At 43.2% G+C, this 22,436-nt stretch overlaps 1 protein-coding gene and 1 long non-coding RNA gene across 4 annotated transcripts in view; one reads left to right on the top strand and one right to left on the bottom strand.

Annotated features, from left to right (window-relative positions):
• The window catches only part of LOC138965342 (uncharacterized), a 132,659-nt gene extending 129,166 nt beyond the window's left edge, over nucleotides 1-3,493 (bottom strand). Inside the window, exon 1 of the long non-coding RNA XR_011455419.1 lies at nucleotides 2,887-3,493. This is a non-coding gene — a long non-coding RNA (uncharacterized lncRNA). The remainder of the gene's footprint in view (nucleotides 1-2,886) is intronic.
• Nucleotides 1-22,137, top strand: part of LOC138965340 (uncharacterized) — a 65,624-nt gene extending 43,487 nt beyond the window's left edge. For all 3 annotated transcript variants that reach the window (XM_070337476.1, XM_070337477.1, XM_070337478.1), the window contains exons 7-20: nucleotides 774-887; nucleotides 2,664-2,772; nucleotides 4,277-4,362; nucleotides 4,608-4,658; nucleotides 5,377-5,493; nucleotides 5,815-5,970; nucleotides 7,257-7,373; nucleotides 8,279-8,452; nucleotides 9,454-9,590; nucleotides 10,901-10,964; nucleotides 12,388-12,593; nucleotides 13,113-13,299; nucleotides 13,828-13,923; nucleotides 20,536-22,137. In XM_070337476.1, coding sequence (XP_070193577.1) covers nucleotides 774-887; nucleotides 2,664-2,772; nucleotides 4,277-4,362; nucleotides 4,608-4,658; nucleotides 5,377-5,493; nucleotides 5,815-5,970; nucleotides 7,257-7,373; nucleotides 8,279-8,452; nucleotides 9,454-9,590; nucleotides 10,901-10,964; nucleotides 12,388-12,593; nucleotides 13,113-13,299; nucleotides 13,828-13,923; nucleotides 20,536-20,676 — 1,755 coding nt within the window. In that variant the 3' untranslated portion in view covers nucleotides 20,677-22,137. The remainder of the gene's footprint in view (nucleotides 1-773; nucleotides 888-2,663; nucleotides 2,773-4,276; nucleotides 4,363-4,607; nucleotides 4,659-5,376; nucleotides 5,494-5,814; nucleotides 5,971-7,256; nucleotides 7,374-8,278; nucleotides 8,453-9,453; nucleotides 9,591-10,900; nucleotides 10,965-12,387; nucleotides 12,594-13,112; nucleotides 13,300-13,827; nucleotides 13,924-20,535) is intronic.
• The last annotated feature ends 299 nt before the right edge of the window (nucleotides 22,138-22,436 follow it).

Below are 22,436 nucleotides of genomic sequence, written 5' to 3' on the forward strand. Positions count from 1 at the left end.
CCGTGAAGGATTCCTCAAACACCCAAGAGAGGGCGCATGGAGACTCATGTGTGAAGTTATTTGTCCGAGGTGAGGCAAGGGTACTCACTCTTTCCCAACCCATATAAACCCGACAGAGTTATTTCCCAAAACTGTCTATTATTTCCCAGGAGCATTTTGTCTTGACTGTCAATGACGTTTTCAGTGTAACCTGACAAATTGGCCTCGTTGTATTCCTTTGTTGACAGGAGCATTTTGTCTTGACTGTCAATGACGTTTTCAGTGTAACCTGACAAATTGGCCTCGTTGTATTCCTTTGTTGACAGGAGCATTTTGTCTTGACTGTCAATGACGTTTTCAGTGTAACCTGACAAATTGGCCTCGTTGTATTCCTTTGTTGACAGGAGCATTTTGTCTTGACTGTCAATGACGTTTTCAGTGTAACCTGACAAATTGGCCTCGTTGTATTCCTTTGTTGACAGGAGCATTTTGTCTTGACTGTCAATGACGTTTTCAGTGTAACCTGACAAATTGGCCTCGTTGTATTCCTTTGTTGACAGGAGCATTTTGTCTTGACTGTCAATGACGTTTTCAGTGTAACCTGACAAATTGGCCTCGTTGTATTCCTTTGTTGACAGGAGCATTTTGTCTTGACTGTCAATGACGTTTTCAGTGTAACCTGACAAATTGGCCTCGTTGTATTCCTTTGTTGACAGGAGCATTTTGTCTTGACTGTCAATGACGTTTTCAGTGTAACCTGACAAATCGTTCTCATTGCATTCCTTTGTTGACAGGAGAAACGCTATGTGCACTTCTTCTTTGACAAGTTTTCTGGGAACTGGCTGCGACTGCCAGTGGGCTGGGAACTGCATCATCCGCTCATCAAAAACATGGTGCAGCACGTAGAGGTACAAAACTACGGATAACATTCTGACAAGTTTGGGTTTGGGTCGCCTGCATGAGAAGGTTATTTTTTAGTTTAGTTTGTAATTCTGATTTGTTTTTGAGACTTCTTGATTTTGTGGGTAACTTGTAAATAAATGTATGCATTGGCGGAACACCTATAGAATAGCTGTTAGTGGCGGGAGATAATCACGACAAATTAAAGGGGGACACTGCATTCATTCACACACAAACATGGCCGCTTACATGCACGCAAGCACACACATAAAACGCAATAATTCATCAAGGTTCTTCTGAGCTATTCATGAAATGACAAGAAAAGGAATATCAGCAGAAAACAGGTAGTGTTTTTTAAAATGTTGGAAAAAGATATAAATATATCAGTTAGAAAATTCTTTTTTCTTGTTAACGTTGGAATCTCTTCAGCATCCCATTCAATACAGTGGAACCTGCCTTTAACCTTTAGCACTCCAGATTCCAGCCAGCATTACTTCCCCTGTAGCCACATTATTTTGCTTACCTAGCGTAAGAATAACACCCACTAACTTTCAACACTTACAACTTCTTTGAAAATGCACTAATAAGCATGAAACGTTGTGGTTGTGATGGGGTTATATTTAACATTAAAATAGTTTTGTTTGCATGCATCATTTATTTTCTTAGCATAAATACAAATACAAAATGAAAAGGGATTGTGTTGGCTAGTCCGTTGAATTTTGTGAAACTAACCAGTCTATGTCTGGTGAAACTCCTTTGATCAGGTAATCATGTTGACCATCCAACTTCCTGATCCTGGTATCTAAATAAATATATTTGTGGACCAGTGCATGTCATGGGACGATCTTTTTAATAGTTCGGTTAGCAACAACAAGCAGAGAAAAGCTTTGATCTGCATTAGATCCACAGGTCGCCATTTGCGAACACGCAAACTTTTTACGTCTTGTCACTGGCTTGCTTTGCGCTGAATTTGAGTCAGTTTCTACGCACTGTTTCTTTGACAAGCAAGTCAAGCATTTGCTACGCAGTCAGATTATCGGTAATGTTTGCTGGTCCTGTCATTTCACTAAACTGGACCAGCCACTGTTTGTATCCATCTGCACTTTCGTAAATTCCGTTTCGTAACCGTCACTGTCACTTCACGAACTGTCATTTTTTTCACCGCAATACACAGTTCATTGCGAAGATCTTCCTCAGTAATTCGTTCCAATTCAGCATACAATTTGTTGTCAAGAAACAACTCAAAAGAAAGTTTCAAACTCATCATCCTCCATCTTGCTTGTCGAAGCGCTAAAGTACTTTATCGATGCAAAAACAAAAGCAGAAAACTTCGACGAAACCGACTCAAATGCAGTGGAGATAACAGAAGGAAGTGAGCCTCGCTTTGGCTCAAGTGCCGTTAAAAATACCGTTATTCTCGTATGCAAATACGAACGAGAAGTTGGTCATACGAACAAGCCTTGTGCTGGCGACGCAAATCGCCGCTGGCTGGCAAAGGGGGGGAAATGGCTGGGCGACGAAAATCGCCGCTGGCGTGCTAAAGGTTAAAGACCTCTAAAAATCAGAGAAATCAGCTCTTAAAATGGGGGTATATTTACAGACTTGATGAACAGAAAGTCTGAGAAACCATGGTCTTAAAAGGGAGAGAGTCTTAAATTTGGGGGTCTTAACCAAAGGGTTCCACTGTACTGAATTGGCCTCAACAAAATGAACGGAAATGATTCAAAATTCTGTTTTAGTCTCCAACATATCTCTAGACGCCTGCGTTGTGTCTGTTACATCAGGAGGCGTTGCCCAAGTGGAAGGATCCTGGTGACATTCTGGCCATGCTGCGTGTGTGTAACTACAACCCTGACGAGACGATCGGTACCTACCTGCATTTGGAGGGCGATGGTGGGTTAATATCGTTTTGCTTACTAATCTTACAGCTTGTATTCACTGATAGGCTGTGTGTGTGTGTGTGTTTGTGTGTGTGTGTGACTACAATCCTGATGAGACCATTGGTACCTACCGTACTTTCCGGGTCATAAGGCGCGACTTTTTTCCTCGAGTTCGACCCCTGCGTCTTGTATAACGAAGCGCCTAATCCGTGTATGAAATACGAAAAAAATCAAAGAGACCGCTTGAGTACCAGTCAAACAATTTGTGATAAGGCATGTTTCAGCTACTAGGTACTGCCCTGCTTTTGATCTGGCCGCACACACAGATTTCCACTCTGTTAAACTCGGTCACTGACCCCGGTGCAGGAAGTGTTTCCTCTCTCAGATATGACAGGGGAACCACCTCTCATGGCAAAAACTGGGTCATTGACCCCTGGGAAGAAGGTCGTGTCTATAAACAAGGCCACCCAGCTATCACAATGCCTTTGATCTGGCCGCACACACAGAGCACACATATTTTCACTCAGTTAAAGTCGGTCACTGACCGGTCACTGACCCCGGTGCAGGAAGTGTTTCCTCTCTCAGATATGACAGGGGAACCACCTCTCATGGCAAAAACTGGGTCATTTTGGTGCGCCCTATCGCCCCCTGCGTCCAATGGGTGACTGGATTACAATTTTTTTTAAAAAGAAGGGGATGCGTCTTGTATAACGAAGCGCCTTGTCACCCGGAAAGTACGGTAGGTACTGTTCTGACTGCTTTTATCCACTGATATGATAGGCTGTTGTGTGTGTGTGTGTGCGGGCACGTGCGAGCGTGCGTACGTACGAGTGTGTGTGTGCTTGCGTGCATGTGTGTGTGTGTGCATGTGTGCGTGTGTGTGTGTGTGTGTGTTGTTTTTTATTGTGTAAGTTTACATGCTCAGACTAGCCTTTTGAGGCTCTTGTTCAGACATGACACTAATATTCTTTACAGTGCCACAATTTTCAAATCTATGTATCGCATACTGTGTTTTTTGTTACTCCCCTGAGCAATTAGGAGAGTCTTAGTAATAAGCAGTGTTAGCTAGGCCGTCTCTGCATGGCTGTCTGTAGACGAAAAACTTAAAGTTGATGTTTCTCGTATGTTTTTTAAGCTAAAGCCTCCAAATTTCACACATTGGTAGGTATTCTGAATCTTTGTTTATTTTTTAATGTTGATGTGACAAGAATAGACTGCTAGCGTTCCAAATAGTCTCATTAAATAAACTATCTTGTCTATTGGATTTTGAACATTTGCGTGTTTCAGGCTTTTTTACAATTTCATGATCTCATGCTTCAGGTGATAAAGGTACTGTGTTGTCATGCTTCAGGTGATAAAGGTATTGTGTTGTCATGCTTCAGGTGATAAAGGTACTGTGTTGTCATGCTTCAGGTGATAAAGGTATTGTGTTGTCATGCTTCAGGTGATAAAGGTATTGTGTTGTCATTCTTCAGGTGATAATTAAAGGTACTACAATGTATGTTGTTTGTTTTCAGAGTGGTTGGTTCCCCCCAAGTCTACACAGTCAATGTCAGACGGAGAGACTCTACTCGATTCTCTGAAACAGAAAGTCAAGAAAATGGTACGTGAGACTGGCAATTGATTCTGTGATGAGGGCACTGCTAGCATTTCTTCTTTTTTGACTCACCTGAGTAATTGGTGAGTTTTTGTTTTGAATGTTAACATATTCGTCTCTTTTCTATTTTAAGTTGAGTTCAATATTTGCCATGGAAGTGGTGCACAAAAAGCATACAGTTTGTAATTGAGACTGTAGCACATGAAATAGGCTGCTTTATGTTGAGGTTTACCAGTTGTTGCCTTCTGCAGGAGATGGAACTCAACGACGAGAAAAGACAACGAAAGTCAGCCGAAAAACAGGTCAGTGAATTATTTTGTTGACCCCGAAAGCGGCATATGGCTGCCTGAATCGCGGGGTAAAAATCGTCATACATGTAAAATCGTGGGAGTTTCAGCCCATGAACGAAGAACCTGAAGAAGTTGACTTTAAGTACCTTCCTGTGGAGATCATTTGAATCACCATGGATCTGCCTAGGCTTAATTGTAAAAGATATCTGCCATCAAAGAGTAAAAAGTGTCCCTGGAGTCAGTAACAGGTATATTTTGGTAAATTTGGTAAAGGGACATGGAAGGTGTTCTTTCTTAACACTTTCTACCCCACCTATGTTGACCAAGTTTTTTTTTAGCCGAGACCAGCTGTGCTGCAGCAGATCACTCAGAATTGTAATAACTGTGTAGTAACTGTGTATCAACACGCTGGAATGTAGGCGTTAGATTGACGTTTCAGGAAGTGACTGAAGCTGACAGTCTGAGCCTGATCAGATAGAGCCATATGAGTGGGTACGGATATATCCGTACCTGGGAGACAATGAGTTAAATGGGGGTGCCTTTGCATTATGGAGGCCACATTGCATGTACCACTCCTTTAAGCTCCTTTTATTTTAATTGCACATACTGATCGTATCTCATCAGTACAGTTTTTGCATGTAAGATAGGTAAGTATGCTTTAAATTAATTAGAGAAGAAAATGTCAGTTTTGTCTCTTTGGGCGATAGTCAAAAATATTGGTGTTTGACAGTTAGCGGATCTGCAAGAGAAGTTCAGCGGACTGTCAGCGGAAGCTGGTATCGCCAGAACACAGGTAGAGGCCATGCAGACGTCACGACCCAGAACTGCACAGCGACCCAAGACACCAGTAAGTCCTTCCTTTATTCTTTTGTATGAGTTGGTTTTTAATTAAATTGTTTAAGGTTCGATTCACTAAATTATCTAAAGATACCAATTAAAGATATGACTGAAAACACTTAGATATATTATATTGTCAAAGCCAGTCTTGACTTCTCTGTCTCTTTTTGTCTCTGTATGCATTTTTGGGCTGCAACTCCCTCATGCACATGATTTTCACTTTTTGAGTGCATGGGTGGGTTTTTTTGCGCCTGCCATTAAGGCAGTCACACTTTGTATTCAGGAGAAAGACACCCATCAAACTTAAAACATTTTGTGTTAATGTTGTCAGGTTACAAAGAAACAGGCGGCCAAAGCAGTGGACACGTTTGACCCGGCACAACTTGATGAACTGACGTCAATAGCACAACAGCTGCACAAAGCTCACACTCATCTCAAAATGACTGTCACTTCTCAAGTGGGCGCCATGAAACAACTGATTGTTGAGGTCAGTGCCCTTGTGTGTGTGTGTGTCTGTCTGTCTGTCTGTCTGTGATTTAATGCTCAGCGATGAACTGGTGTCCAGACGGGCGCAGTGGCATAGTGGATAAGACATCGGCCTCCTAATCGGAAGGTCGTGAGTTCAAATCCCGGCCACGTACGGCCGCCTGGTGGGTTAAGGGTGGAGATTTTTCCGATCTCCCAGGTCAACTAATGTGCAGACCTGCTAGTGACTTATCCCCCTTAGTGTGTTCACGTGAGCATATCAATCAATCAATCAATGAAGCTTATATCGCGCATATTCCGTGGGTACAGTTCTAGGCGCTCTGCAGTGATGCCGTGTGAGATGAAATTTTATACGGCCAGTAGATTGCAGCCATGTCGGCGCATATTTACCTTTCACGGCCTTATTCCAAGTCACACGGGTATGGTAGACAATTATTAACTGTGCCTAAGCAATTTTGCCAGGAAAGACCCTTTTGTCAATCGTGGGATCTTTAACGTGCACACCCAATGTAGTATACACGGGGGGTGGTTCGGACACCGAAGAGAGTCTGCACACAAAGTTGACTCTGTGAAATAAATTTCCGCCGAACCTGGGATCGAACTCGCGCTGACAGCGGCCAACTGAATACAAATCCAGCGCGCTACCAACTGAGCTATATCCCCGCATATGACCAAGTGTGCACGAAAAAGGTCTTGAAATCCGGGTACGCTGCCTGTTTGGGGGGTTAAAAATGGTGAGACACGTACAAATCAGTTTCAGCCCATGAACGAAGAAGAAGAAGAAGAAGAACTGGTGTCTTTTTCAAGGATCTTCACAAACAAGGCTTTATACAATTGTATTGATTCTGAGTAAATTTCATGTACAATAAGGGCAGTAAAGAACATTTTTTTGTGCTTATGCTTTTTAGGTTTCGTTTTTGTTTGGCAATGTAAAGTGTATTTGTATTTATGCTCATACCCTTTACGTTGACTGTGTCTGAAAGTGGGAGAATGTTTGTATTTATGCTCATACCCTTTACGATGACTGTGTCTGAAAGTGGGAGAATGTTTGTATTTATGCTCATACCCTTTACGATGACTGTGTCTGAAAGTGGGAGAATGTTTGTATTTATGCTCATACCCTTTACGATGACTGTGTCTGAAAGTGGGAGAATGTTTGTATTTATGCTCATACCCTTTACGATGACTGTGTCTGAAAGTGGGAGAATGTTTGTATTTATGCCTATTCACTTTGCGTTGACTGAATGTCTGTATTTACACCATACCCTGTGCGTTGACTGTGTGCAGACGGTGAAGGGGGTGAAGGAGATCAAGAACTCCGAGTCGGGATCCCAGGCAGAGTTGGATGAAATACGAGCTCTCTACCAGAAAGAGGCTCTCCAGAAACGCTTGCTGTATAACCAGGTAGAGAAGTACATTGGAATCTGTCTGTAACCAGCACCAAAGAGACTGACCAAAAGTGGTCTTTTTAGACAGATGGTAATGTTATGAAAAGGTGAATTATAGAGTGAAAAAGCCTGTTGGGGGGGGGGGGGGGGGACCCTTTGGGATGGTTGTTTTGGACAGGCGGTCATTCTCAAGAGGTGGTCGCTAGGGCAGGTTTGACTGAACTGACCATCCCCTGATGCCACTGATTCCAGCCTTGTTTAGCATCCCCTGATGCCACTGATTCCAGCCTTGTTTAGCATCCCCTGATGCCACTGATTCCAGCCTTGTTTAGCATCCCCTGATGCCACTGATTCCAGCCTTGTTTAGCATCCCCTGATGCCACTGATTCCAGCCTTGTTTAGCATCCCCTGATGCCACTGATTCCAGCCTTGTTTAGCATCCCCTGATGCCACTGATTCCAGCCTTGTTTAGCATCCCCTGATGCCACTGATTCCAGCCTTGTTTAGCATCCCCTGATGCCACCGATTCCAGCCTTGTTTAGCATCCCCTGATGCCACCGATTCCAGCCTTGTTTAGCATCCCCTGATGCCACTGATTCCAGCCTTGTTTAGCATCCCCTGATGCCACTGATTCCAGCCTTGTTTAGCATCCCCTGATGCCACTGATTCCAGCCTTGTTTAGAAGAACGAGAACAAGAATTTATTTCTCCGTATAGCATAACAGCAGCTAGCTGCCGTTGGTAATTGTCCTGGTGTGAGAAGCATTCATGACATGCATACAACAGTCTTTACATAAACAATACGTTGACGGAATGAAACGAGCCAATAAGGTTAATACAGCTGAGTTATCTTCTTTTTGTTAAATTTTCAAGACAATCGGCTTCTTTGTGGGGTTTATCACTGTGATTTTTTTCTGCTCAGCTGCAAGAACTGCGTGGCAACATCCGTGTGTTCTGCCGACCGCGTAAAGACACGCGCTGTGGCACCTGTTTCAAGTTTCCCTCGGAGCAAGACATCATCGTCACAAACAGCGAAGGCAGTAAGAAGTCGTTCAGCTTTGACAAAGTCTACAGCACGGAGGCCACACAGGAGGAGGTATGGACAAGATGAAAGCAAATTCACGGCTGTTTCCAGGGCTTCATTTCTGCCTCTTTAGCTGCAGGCAGTATGAGCTATTTTTAGCCCCATCCTTCCCCTACAGTAGAGAACACATCAGCTGCAGGCTTGTTTGGTGCCAGCCACTGATAAGTCACATGTAACAGTGTGCTGGCTGTGGCTTGATAGCCAAATGATTCCCTCTGTCCTGGCTATTTTTAACTTGCCCCTTCGATCCCCTATTAAAATGCAAGCCAGGAACAGCTGTGATTACATAAGACAGAAAGATAATTAGGTGCAGTTTGAAGGGTGTTCTATTTAGCTAACATGTTCTACTTATTTGTAAGATGTGTGACTTTGTAGTACCTATGCCATATTTTTGTTACAGCACTTAAGTTAAGTCCAGGCTAAAACAGTATGCCAGAATTTTTGTCAGCTCATCAGCAATATTTTGAAGTTGCCAGTGCATGAGTATTTTTAAATTTTGACTCAACCTCGAACAAGATAAGCAGTCAACATGTGTGATTGGAAATAAGGTTAGCTGGTTCATATGCTACTGCTTGATTCCTAGATTTATAATAATAATAATAATAATAATAATAATAATAATAATAATAATAATCAATCACTTTTCTATAGCGCAAGTCCTGATTCATAGCTCCAAGCGCTTTACAATTCCAATAAAGACACACACACACACACACACACACACACACACACACACACACACACACACACACACACACACACACACACACACACACACACACACACACACACACACACACACACACACACACACACACACACACACACACACACACACACACACAATATACAAATCATGACATTATTAGTTGATCAGTTGACGGATTGATTGCATGACCAATTCATTAGTTAGAGAAAGTTTAAGCTTTACGCCCTCACAGCAAAGCCATTAGGGGCATGTGAGACGGGAAAAGCCGGCATTGTAATTCAATAGTTTAATGATGTGTATACAGGTGTTCAAAGACACGAGCCCAATCATCGCATCGTGTGTGGACGGATACAACGTGTGTCTGATGGCCTACGGTCAGACAGGCTCCGGCAAGACCTACACCATGATGGGGCCTGACAACAACCCTGGCATTAACATCAGGTAGATAAAGAAGACAATGTATACCAGATACTCCCCCGAAAGCAGCGTATGGCTGCCTGAATGGCGGGGTAAAAACGGTCATACACGTATAAACCCACTCGTGCAAAAACATGAGTGAACGTGGGAGTTTCAGCCCATGAACGAAGAAGAAGAGGAAGAAGATACCAGATACAAACATGCACACAGAAAATATGGATAACGAACACTGTTGCCATTCACAAGCAAATTAAAAACGTATCTACCTGATATGAAATAAGAGGCTGCAGGTGAGAAGAACTTGAACAAGATACATGTCAACAAAATGTCTTCACCTGAGATACAAAAATCAATCAATCAATCAATGAGTCTTATATCGCGCATATTCCGTGGGTACAGTTCTAGGCGCTCTGCAGTGATGCCGTGTGAGATGAAATTTTATACGGCCAGTAGATTGCAGCCATTTCGGCGCATATTTACCTTTCACGGCCTATTATTCCAAGTCACACGGGTATAGGTAGACAATTATTAACTGTGCCAAAGCAATTTTGCCAGGAAAGACCCTTTTGTCAATCGTGGGATCTTTAACGTGCACACCCAATGTAGTGTACACGGGGGGAGGTTCGGACACCGAAGAGAGTCTGCACACAGAAAAATAAGGACCCGTTTCGACTAATGTCTTTTTCAGCAATAAGATAAAAGGAACAATTGTCAGAGAGAGAGTAGATGAAGAAACTAAGTACAGAAGAATTATACTAATGTAATCGAACTTATTCCTGTGTACTTATTCTCTCTTTATTCTCACTCTCTCTGTCAACTCTTCTTTTAATTTGTTGCTGAAGAAGACATTAGTCAAAACCGGTCCTTATTTTTCTGTGCGCGTGTTTGTATCGGGTGAGTAGACTTTTGTTATATGTTGTTCCAGTTCTCACCTGCAGTGTTGTGTTTCATATATACCAGGTGAAGAGTTTTTTTCAGTTTGCTTGACATTAATAGCAACACTGTGTTCGTTAGCAGGATTGTTGCCAAATTGTACAACTTATAGAAATATCAAAAGGTCAGAACTGTTGATGGGGTTATGCTGTTTGCTTCCAAGTCTATCATCAGCAACAACAAAACAAAGGAAAGCAAGAAAGGTGGAATAAACATGGAAAGGAACCATCCTTTGTGTTTTTTTCATTTTTTTTCATTTTTTTTTCATTTTCATTTTCATTTCATCAGAACAAATTCTGAAATTAGCAGTGTTTCCCTTTGCAAAAGAATTATGGACACTTGGACAGTGTCGGTTGAACATTAGGAATGATAACCGTCAGCATTGTGTGTTCTGTTGACAGGGCCATCACAGAACTGCTCAAGTTATGTGGAGAGAGAACAGAAACCAAGTCTTACACACTGAAGGTAAATCTTGTTGTTTTTTATTCAGACATTTTCTACAATCAACGTCCCCCTGTAGAAGATACCTGCAATGAAAGGACACTTGTTCAGATGGAAAGTGTCCTCACAATGTCATTTATAGCAGGTGACCTGTCACGACACTAACAACAAGAAATTCCTCCGAGGTAGGAAAAACACCCCCCGTCCTTACCATTCTCACTGCCACCAACTGAGAAGGTTATTTCCCTTTGACCATTAATATGTCCCTCTATAAGTCCTTGTAGAATCTTAATCCACCAATAACTCCCTAACCGTGTGTTTGACTGGTCCCAATTTTTGTAAGGACCGTCTCAGGAATGTATAGAACCTGTTCACCAAGTTTGGTGACGATCGGTCCGTTCATTCTTGAGATCTATATGCAAACACACAAACAAACAAACAAACAAACACATCGACCGAATCCTATACACACCCCTATACCGGGGGTGTAATAACAATAACAGCACTTTATTGTCCATTAAAATATTACATAAAAATGGAAAATTTTCTTCAGCACACCCTGCCTGCCTGTCACGACAGGTATATTTTCGTGATGATAATAGACAAAGGGACAACAGGTTAATTTCTTGGGAGATCTCCTCTCTTAAGGAGCCTCACATCCAGCTATCACTGTATTAGGTATGGGGCGAGCAGGATGGGTCTTTCACACAACGAAGGAAGAATGGATTTTTCATAGTAGTGAATATATGATTTAGCATCAGCATCTTTTTAAAACATTTTGTCTCCATCAAAGTCTAAACCAGAAGGAAAACAAGTGCAATCTTCTTCTGCATTAGGCAAAAAAAAAAAAAAGGTCTGTTTACGGTAACATTGGCCAAAAAAATAGGGTCGGTAGGTCGGGATTTTTTTTTTTTTTTTCCCAAAAAACCATATTTTTACGTTATTTTGCAAAAAAAACAAAAGATTTTTTTTTTTTTTTTTTTTTTTCCCCCAAATGCCAAAAAAAAGTCTAGGGTCGCGCGAAAAAATAGGGTCGGTCGAGTTACCGTAAACAGACTATTTTTATTTTTTGGCCTTAGCTCAGACAGGCACTCTGGTTCTCTGAAAAATGCTGCTGTCCATCGAAGGGTCTCCACAGGGCCTTGGAGCTGGTCCCTCAAAAAGTGCAATGTAGGGCAGTTCTATTTTGGTAATACAGTGGTACCTGCGATGAAAGGACACCCTTGGGCTGTCATGACCTGTTATTTTGGTCGAAATAATCGACAAAAGGATCTCAGAATGTGTCCTTTTAAGGGAGGTGTCCTCTCATCGAAGGGGCCACACATGGCAGGTACCTCTGTAGCAACCAGTCCTGTGATGATAGATTAGCTACAATGCAATGTGCTTGTCATACATGTGTCACATCACTGTTCAGTCGCATTCATCGTGATTCCATTTTGCTGCAAAGGTGTCAATGGTGGAGATCTACAACGAAACGCTTCAGGATCTTCTGACGGAAGACGTCAAGACCCTTGAGCTGTCGATGGTCGGGAACATGGTTCGAATCCCTGACATCACTGAGATGACTGTGGAGAGCGTCAAGGATGTGAAGAAGATCATGGAGTTGGGCGACAAAAACAGATCTGTTGCAGAGACCAAAATGAACTCCACAAGGTATTAGCGTGATTTGTTGGCGGAGAACGCAACTACATGATCATCATGTTTAAACAAATAACTGCTGAAACACCAACATTCATCTCTTGCTGGCACAAGCACTGTTTGAAACCTTGCATGGTCGGTGTGACACTGAAAGCAGTGATGTAGTGCATTGGCTTTTTTTGTGCTCTGGCTACAATTTCTTGGAGTTTCAAATTGGTAGAAAAGACAAAAACGAAAATAAATGTATCCTCATTAGTTATATTTTCAAACTTGTGTCTACAACTATTACAAACCAACAGAGTCTGAAGTGTTTTCAAACCATCACCATCTCATATGCATCAGTAGCTTATAAAGGTTGGAATCAGAATCTATAGAAATCTACCAGTGGCATCTGGATCTTTTTGTATTTTTTGCTTGACATCTTGTTGCGGGCCACTTTCTTGATGAAACCATCTTTTTCCCCCGAATCGCGACAAGCAACTGCTGTCTACTCATCCCCATATGACACTTGTGATTTTTTCATCTCAATTTCAGTTCGAGATCTCACCTGCTGCTGCGCATTGCTGTTTGCGGAACGGACAAAGTTAGCGGGGCTGTGTCCAATGGAGTTTTGACCTTGTGTGACCTTGCTGGGTCGGAGCGAATCGGCAAAACAGAGGCTCAAGGTCAACGTCTGGTTGAGGCGGCTGCCATCAACAAATCTTTGTCTGCTTTGGGGCAGGTAAGATTTTGTGTGGTAGGGAAGGGGCGGCAGGTACACACTAACAGACGCACTCACGCACACACAAACACACACAAACACACACACACACACACACACACACACACAGGTAATGGACACACATCAAATCAAATTAACTTTATTATCTGACATGGAGATATTGCAGTGGTGGTACATATAACATAAAGACAAACGAAGGACTACAACATTAATATTATACACAAACACACAAGAACGCAAGCACACACGCATGCACACACACACACAAACACGCACACACACACACACACACACACACACACACACACACACACACACACACACACACACACATACAGAAGCATGCATGCACACGCACATACACATGCACACACACACTAAATTCTTGTTTCTCACACATTTGCATGTGTGCTTGACTCTCATACACACAAAAACATGCACACACACACCAATATTAAAAAATAAAATTAAAATAAAAAACTTCTATCTATCTGCTTGACTAATTATTGTGGTTTTTACTTGTTGCAGGTGTTCACAGCACTGAGGAGTAGCCAGCTTCACATACCGTACCGAAACTCAAAGCTGACTCAGATATTACGTCCCTGTCTTGGCGGGGATGCCAAGGTGAGAATAATAATTGGCAAGAGTAGTCAAGGTCAGAAGGTTTAAAGCAATAATTAATAACAATAACAATAGCAATACTATATTTCATCCTTGATAATAAATTAACAATTTTCCAATTTCCCAGATCAACTTATGTGCAGACCTGCTATAGTGCCTTAAATATGGCCCTTATAGTTCATGTGTACACGAACACAAAAGACCAAGTGTGCACGGAAAAGATCCAGTCATCCATGTTAAAGTTTTGTTGGTTAAAGAAACACAAAAATACCAAGCATGCATCCCCCTAAAACAGAATATAGCTGCCTAAAAGGTGGGGATAAAAACGATCATTGTCAGATGAAACACCCACCCGCACAGAAACACAAGTGTATGTGGGAGTTGCAGTGAAGAAAAATTTGTCATTCATTACTTGCAAAACCTGAGACTAACAACAGTTAGTTGGTAGAGCACTGGACTTGTGATCCTAGGGTCCCGGGTAGCTCAGTTGGTAGAGCACTGGACTTGTGATCCGAGGTTCATGGGTTCAAATCCGGGCTGGGACGGACACAGGTCAACTTTATGTGCAGACTCAGAGACGGTATCCATGTTCCACCCCCGTGTCACCACTGTGGCACGTAAAATATTTGGGTCATTCTGCCATAAGTGCAGGTGGCTGATTAAACCTAAAAACACACACATCTGGGTAACGTGACTCTGTTGCTGCTTGCTTTCCACTGGGAGGAAGCAACCTGAATTTCCCAGGGATGGGACAATAAAGTAATGAAAATGAGAAAAATTGAAGCAAAACGAGTCAAAAAGAACCATGGCCATTTTAAACTGGAAATTAAATTACATTCTTATCCCAACTCACATAAATGCAATTTACTTCAGTCTAGTGCTAGGACGCTGAATCGTCACCTTGGTAACAAGGGGAGGTAACCCTAAAAAAAGAGCGACCTTGACCCTTTAATATAACGAAGTCTCGCGTGACTTCCTGACCTTGCCGCCATCTTTGAATCATACTCATACTCTCTTCAGCGCTCAGCGAACACGGACGTGTTTGTTTTCGCTCCGGCTTTTCAGCCGTTTTTGTCTGATGCTGCTTGTGTCAGACCCACACCTTGGTACTCGTGCACGTTCCTCTGCTCTCTACGTGTGTTTGGGGTGAGCTATTTTGATATTTTCATTGATAGTTTGACTTAGGTTTTGCCAGCGCTTAGCTGTTGTTTACACTTTTCACCCACCATGTCGGTTAGTGGTAAAAGAAAACTCTAAGCCAGTGGCGGAGCCTTCTCCTGTCAAATAAGCCTCCCCGTAAATCGAAAGCCTCTGTGAGTCTTGCTGTGATTAACGTCTCAGATCTCTCGTCAAACCTTCTTTCGATGTTTTTATTGACATGCCTGAATTTTCCATGCCAAAATTGCCTTCGGAATCAATTACAGTCGCTTCAGGTTCTAGCTCTGTTAGTGATAAGCAAGATGTTTCGGTGTTTTTGCGCTCATTGAGCTACTGTTGACATGCCTGTTTTTTTTACCCATGCCAAAATTGTCTTAGAATCAATTACAGTTGCTTCAGGTTCTAGCTCTGTTGGTGATATAGCTAGATGTTTGTGCCTTTTTGCGTTCTCTGAGCGCCCAGATTTCAGCACTTTCAGCAGAATTTTCGTCGACCAAGGCAGTACTGCTGTCTTTTCCTCCTGGTGTCGGGGATTCCCGTTCCCTGGGCAGGGGGCGTGTTCCTCCTTTGGCCACAGTCACGTCCGCTGACGTGCATGCGTCTTTTGATGGCAGTGACGGTCATTCTCTTCTGCGTTCTCAGGCCTCTTCTGGTGGTCGGCCTGTTTACGATCAAGGTATTTATTCTTCGTTAGTAACCGGGTTCTCCGGCCAAAGCGAAGATCGTATACTGGAGAGAGTAGCCACGTTGGTACGCCGCGTGTGTGAAAGCCGTCCCTGTGTGAGGCCGCTCCGTAAGCTTGAGCGGATAGCACAGGGGGAGAGCCCAGATACGTGTTCGGTCTCACCGAACAGGGGACTTGCGTCCGTTGTCACCCACCGCATTGCGTCCGGTCGGTGTGGCTTCACAGCATTCCCCGTTTCCTCCCACTGTGGCGGAAGCAGTCCCTAGGGACACACCGCTTGGTGTTGTCACCCACCGCATTGCGTCCGGTCGGTGTGGCTTCACAGTGTTCCCCGCTTCCGCCCGCTGGGGCGGAAGCAGTCCCTAGGGACACACCGCTTGGGTATCGTATCCCTCGCGTGTCGTCCCTTCCGGGTGACGCTTTCGTCTGACTATTGTGGTCAGGGCGGAAGTGCGTTGCCTGGTTGCACGGATGTGCGGGATTTTCAGTCGGATTTCGGTGCTTCCGTTCAGGATGACGAAGATGCCGACTTCCGTATACCGGTTAAACTTCCGCAAGCACTGGCTTTGGCGGCGGAAGTTGTTTCACGGTATTTCGAGGAGTGTGGTGCAACACCTGTTGGTTTGTTTGCCCAACCTCCTTCCGCTTTCGGGGATTTCCGTTTCTGTTCTGAGAAGCAGCAGTTCTGTTTTCGGGAATTCCCGTTGGTAGCGTTTGAGCTTTCTAAGCTAGCTACTGTTCAGCATGGCGGTGCGTTTCACGCTGTACTGCTGTTAACAGCTCTTGGTCTGGCTCCTGTGTCAGCGCAGCCTTACTTTGCTTCTTCGTGTTTAGCCTCAGCTTTGCCTGCTGGTTCGACTAAGAAGTTTACACTGCAGCATAACTCAGTCAACTTGGTTGACTTGTTTGCCTTGCCTCGTTCCACTCTTCCGGTCACACCGGAGCTTGCAGTCGGCAAGTTGGATACAGCAGAGACAGAGTAGTCCCGTTTACGGAGAATTCTCTTTTGTCTTTGGAGGAGACTGGCTTACGCTTGCTCGAGTTAGTGTCTCTCTATGAGACGTTGCAGAGATCTCTGTCGAGATCTATCGCGTTGGCATTAGACTCATTCAAGTTTGGTGCGATGCGGTAGAGAAAGATGTCACTTTTCTGTTAGGGAGGACGGCTACAGTATAACAGTACGTTATACTGAGTCCTCTCTCTTGCTCTGAGGGAATAAGCACATGATCTTTTCGAGTTCGGAAACTTTGCAAAGATTTTTCTTGCGTATTATCTTCTCTGCGCTTGTCAACTTCGAGTTTTGTCGTGACGCACGGGAGATGGAGGCTATGACGCTTCTAGCCGCCTTGGCTAAAGTCTACTGAGCAGCGGAGCCTCCCAGCGCTTTTATTGCACAGTCCGTGCACGTGTGCAGGTTCTCTTTTTCCCTCTAGGATCTAAGATTTAAAGACACTTTTGAGTCTCTTTAATCTTTTCCTTTCACAGAGGTTTGCTTGTCTGGTCAGCCATCGCGTGGCTCAGGTTACAAGTAAGAGGCGGATCAACTCCGCTCTTTGCCTTTTGTGGCTCATCAGGGGGGTGTTCGCACGTTTATGCTACGGTGCATCCCTCCCCATCTTCTGGGAGGGGCCGTGAACTGCTTCAGCTTGCCACTTTGCCTCAAATTAGGCAGGATAACGAAGCTAAGCAAACACACTTAGAGTTAGACCCTCTACCTTAGGCAGCTTTGTGGTATGTACGCCCATCTATGGTGCGGCATATCTCTTATTTTTCACCTTCTCGGGTGAAGCTGCTAAGGCCGCTAGTTTTTCGCCTCAGTGGCGGAAAAACAAGGCAAGCTATTAAAACAATCTTGGCTTTTACGGTTTACGGAATCGCGCTTTCTCTTTAGAGTCATAAGCTTTGGGTTCCGACAAATCGCCAGAACATGTCCAAATTTTTGGCTCACGTTCTGACTCAAAATCTCTATTAGGCTCGCTGAGCTACTGTTCGTAGCCTCTCAGTCGGGTCTTTTCCGGCTAAGCCTACCTCTTGTGGCGACTTTCGTTGCGCAGCACAAAGGACTCGCAGAAATTCCTTAGGTTCAGCTTTTCTTTCTGAGAGGTTACGGAAAGAACTAAATCATCATCATGTGGCTAAACTTAGGTTTGGCACAGAAGTCTTGAGCATTGGGGTGGTTTTCTCCCACACGCAAAAGACGGTGAGTTGTTGTTTATGTTTTGCCAGCAAGGAATAGAATCACATTCCTTGAGGTCAGTGTTTCTACTTTGGCATTACGCCTTGCAGGGCTTTCTCCCGCGAGTTAACAGGCTACACTCTCGTTGTAGCCTTCACTGCGACGGCCCCTGGATTTTTCTTATTTGCAATGTGCTAGGAGTTTTCTCCTACATCGCAGAATGGTACGCATTTGTTCGCCCTGTTAGATTCTTTAGCCTTCTCGGCTAGGCCGTCGAAGTGACGTCACACGTGTCACAGTATGGCATACAGGCGCCCGGTTTTACCGCGCCTTCCCCTCTGTTTATCTGAAGGTTGAATCTTGGTTTTTCATTTCAGGGATTCAGCTTTGGGTACTTTCTCAGGTCTTTCTGCACGCTTTCTAAGCGTCAATTTAGGCTGAGCCAATTTCGCTCAAAGGGCAGAGGGAGGGTACAGCTTACCTTCCCCTCAGCGATTTTTCCCAACTTTAGGTTTCTAGTACTTGATTTTCCAGTTAAGGAAACCTTGGTTTTATACGGAAGCCGTATTCTATCCCTAGGCCAGTTCTCTTACTTTGAGATTATTTTCTCAAGGTTTTTTGAACTGACTTCATGTAATGCCTCTAATGTTACGGTCATCGGGAAACTGAAATTTGAAGACGCTCACGCACCCCTCTCTCGGGATGGGAGCTTAGTCTAAGAGCGTATCGGGTTACTGATCCTCGCGTGTCTTTTCCAATTGCGGGCTGGGCTATCATAGTACTAGCATGCAATCAGGTTTTCAATACTCCTTACGTTTCACTCCTGATTTTGCAATAGGGAAAATTTACCCTCATCTTTGTAGCCTCGGCTTTGTCTTTTTCGTTTTTCAGCAAAGGCCGCAATTCGGTCTCGTTCTGACCACCGAGGTTAAGCGTCATCGGTCTCGGTTGCTACCGGGACGGGTGACCGTTTTGAATATGGGCCTTTCAGGCATTCTTTCTAACTTTCAAGCTGTGGCCTTATGGCTTCAGCTATTGTACTGCTGTTTACTCACACTCGAACTCAGTGGCGCTTTGCTCCCGCGAGGCATTCATTTCCGGTTAACAGAAGTTCGCCCTCTTTATTTCAAGCCACGGTGTAGGGAGATGGGTACTTTGCTCTCTCTGACACCCACTCCCTTTGCCATGGAGGACAATGGTTGTCTTCTCTGGGCTCGTTTTCCTATCAGAGCTTCATCCTTTTATTTGAAAGGATCAGTGGCATTCTGTCACACTCCCGCAAACGGGTCCTTCCTCCTCTCTTGTTAGCCTTTTGAGATAAGGCAGTAAGGTGAAGGAAAAAGGGGGGGGGGGTGTATTTTGTATCTTGGACTATTCTCTTTTGAGCTCTGTCCAGACGGTTTGTTAGGACATGGGCCTATTTCTGTGCCTAATACGTGAATTAGGCTATGCTTCTCCCTAATCTTGTCAGTGTGACTTGTTTAGCTCGCATTATAAGTTGACGGGTCTCTTTCTCAGAGAGACCATATATTGGATAGGGTTCAATGCAAAAGACCACTTCAAGACAAGTCTGGGTCTTTTGGTTTCGGAGTTTTGATGCTCCACATGTTTCGAACCGCTGCATTCTGCTAGCCTTCATAAACTTTACGTGAAACGTTCTTCCTTTCCTCCTAGCTGCAGCGCGCAGAGGTAGCGAGATTTTCACACTCTTTGGCTTACAGTGTTATGTAGGTTTCAATAGAGGCTCTCTACCTCACTCTGTTTCTGTCCAGACTTTTTGTCAGGCATCAACAACTAGGACAACCATCTCTGATGGTTTTTATAGTTTTCCTCTTTCTAAGATTCTTGCCATAGGCGATCCATTGTTATGAATCTGATCAGTTATCTCATTATGCTCCTTCCTGTCCTTTACAGGAGGTTTAAAGGTTCATAAGCAAAACTACTCTTATCGTTTTTGATCACAAGGGTAGACAGAGTCTTATCTACGTTGGTGTTCAAATTAGTAGGATATCCCGAGGTCCTTGACTTCTTCTACTGGATATCGTAGGAGCTCTCTATCAACCTTTACCTGCGTGGTTTTTGCAGCGCGCGGCGTTACGGTTCTAACGCGCTTCCAGCAATGGTTGCAGCTGGGTATATTTTTTTTGCCTAGCTTATAGATTGAGCAGCCCACCGCCTTTATTAGCAATCTGCATTTATGTGAGTTGGGATAAGAATGTAATTTAATTATAAATTTTAATAATAAATTTTAATTTGATTATATACTTACCCAACTCACATAGTGAATACCCTCCCACCTGCCCCGCTTTTGAGGGTTTTGTGGTTTCCTAAAAAAAGAGGGTTTTTTCTGTTCGCTTTCGATCGTATGAGTATGATTCAAAGATGGCGGCAAGGTCAGGAAGTCACGCGAGACTTCGTTATATTAAAGGGTCAAGGTCGCTCTTTTTTTAGGGTTACCTCCCCTTATTACCAAGGTGACGATTCAGCGTCCTAGCACTAGACTGAAGTAAATTGCATTTATGTGAGTTGGGTAAGTATATAATCAAATTAAAATTTATTATTAAAATTTATAACTCATGCTGTGCTTTTTTTTCAGGCCTGCGTCTTTGTGAACGTGAGTCCCGACGTGAAGAACTATCCTGAGACTTGCAACACGCTGGAATTCGGCAGCAACGCTCGACAAGTTGCTCTGGGACAAGCCAAGCAGAACGTTCGCAAAGCACCAGGTGGCCCTTAAACTCTGAAAAAAATCTTGAACGCTTGAGCGGGAAAAAAAGTTCTTTCTTCTGTTGAGCCATCCATCAAAGACACCTACAATACCTTCTGTAAAGAATTTTATGTGACAGGCGACAGATCCTTTGACTGACTTATACTTGATTTAGCCCTCAAGCTCTTGAGATTTGGAACATACAAGTTACAAAATCTTCTATAAATTGAAATAGGAGATGGAGATAGGAGCTAGATCCTTGAACTAGGTGATAATCCTCCGAAAACGGCGTATGGCTGCCTAAATGGCGGGGTAAAAAACGGTCATACACGTAAAATTCCATTCGTGCAAAAAACACGAGTGTACGTGGGAGTTTCAGCCCACGAACGCAGAAGAAGAAGAAGAACTAGGTGATACTTGACCTTGTCGTCAAGCTCTCAAGACTGTAAACCATTAGACAGCAAATTAACTGCTTCTGCTCAAGATTTGGTAATGTGACAGTTACTGGGGTATAATTAATGTTCCTGGAATTCAGTCGGAAAAATGCAAGCAGAATGTTATTGGAAAAAATACCGGGTAAATGTGTTAAACTTATAGTCATGCATTTTGGTGTATTAATCTGCTGGTCGGGTGTGAGTTTGTCACTGATCTTGCAAAGATTTACTTTAAAGCTGTCTCAGGTTCCTTTATCATTCTGAGGAGACTAGCTGTTCTGAAAATGAAACAGACTGCAGTCCTGTTTTGGAAATCATATTAATGTAACACAACATACTCAGAAATTGTGTGAGTTTCATCAGATTTCCATTCTTGGTCACTGGTTCACGTTAGCTCAATTTCTAAATCTGCTGACGCAACTCGCTCATCATGTTTAAAACTACTGCTGAATTTTTGTTTCAGATGATCTTTTCTTTCATTAGAATAGACCAGTTTGTGCGGGTATGAAGTTTGCTTGCTGTAATATTTTCCCCAACCGCACAATAACAGAATATTAGCACAGTGTATTGGGTCTATGGAGATGAATCGAGTGAACTGTCACAGGCAATTAAACATGAAACCTTGCTGGGGAAAAAATCAGGCTCAAAGACATTTGCAAGAATAGTTTTCTAATGGCTTTTTTCAGACGACATGAGATATTGTGCACTACAGCTCATGTTAAAAAAGATCTATGAACACTTACACTTATGCAGGGAATTTTGGTCTTTGTGAATAGATATCTAGTCAAGTGTAAAAAGATGAGTATGTTGTTGAATGGATTGAACAAGCTTTTGCACTTGTATTTATATTGTTAGTTTGAATTTTTAATGATGTTGATGGACATTTTAAAATTGTCATTGATAATTAACACTCTGATATACATGTTTAACTTTGAATTGGTTTCTGCCACTGATGTTGTTTTTACCTCACACCTACATTTTCTGGCCGTTTGTTGTGTGCACACTGTGCACATACCTTTAACCATTTGAGTGTTTCATTGCAATTTAGCATATTGGAATCGGGGGGGGGGGGGGGGGGGTGAAGGGGGTTCGAAGGCTGTCCATGAAGGTAAAAGTGAGAAAGATGAAGTGTAAAACTGCATAGTTATGTTTTAGTCACACGTGGTATAATATGCTGAATTATTTATGAAAATTTGGCTGCACTTTGGTGCCCCACTTAACTCACATGTTCCGTCCATTTTTCTTCACAGCCAAAGCATTTTTGTATTAACAAGGCCTAATTATTTTGAGACCTGTTTTGGCTTGATTTTACTTGCTCAGAAGTCCGTCCATTTCAAGCAAGATGCTCAGTTTATG

Source organism: Littorina saxatilis, linkage group LG4 (genome assembly GCF_037325665.1).
Source record: "Littorina saxatilis isolate snail1 linkage group LG4, US_GU_Lsax_2.0, whole genome shotgun sequence".
Lineage (NCBI taxonomy): Eukaryota > Metazoa > Mollusca > Gastropoda > Littorinimorpha > Littorinidae > Littorina > Littorina saxatilis.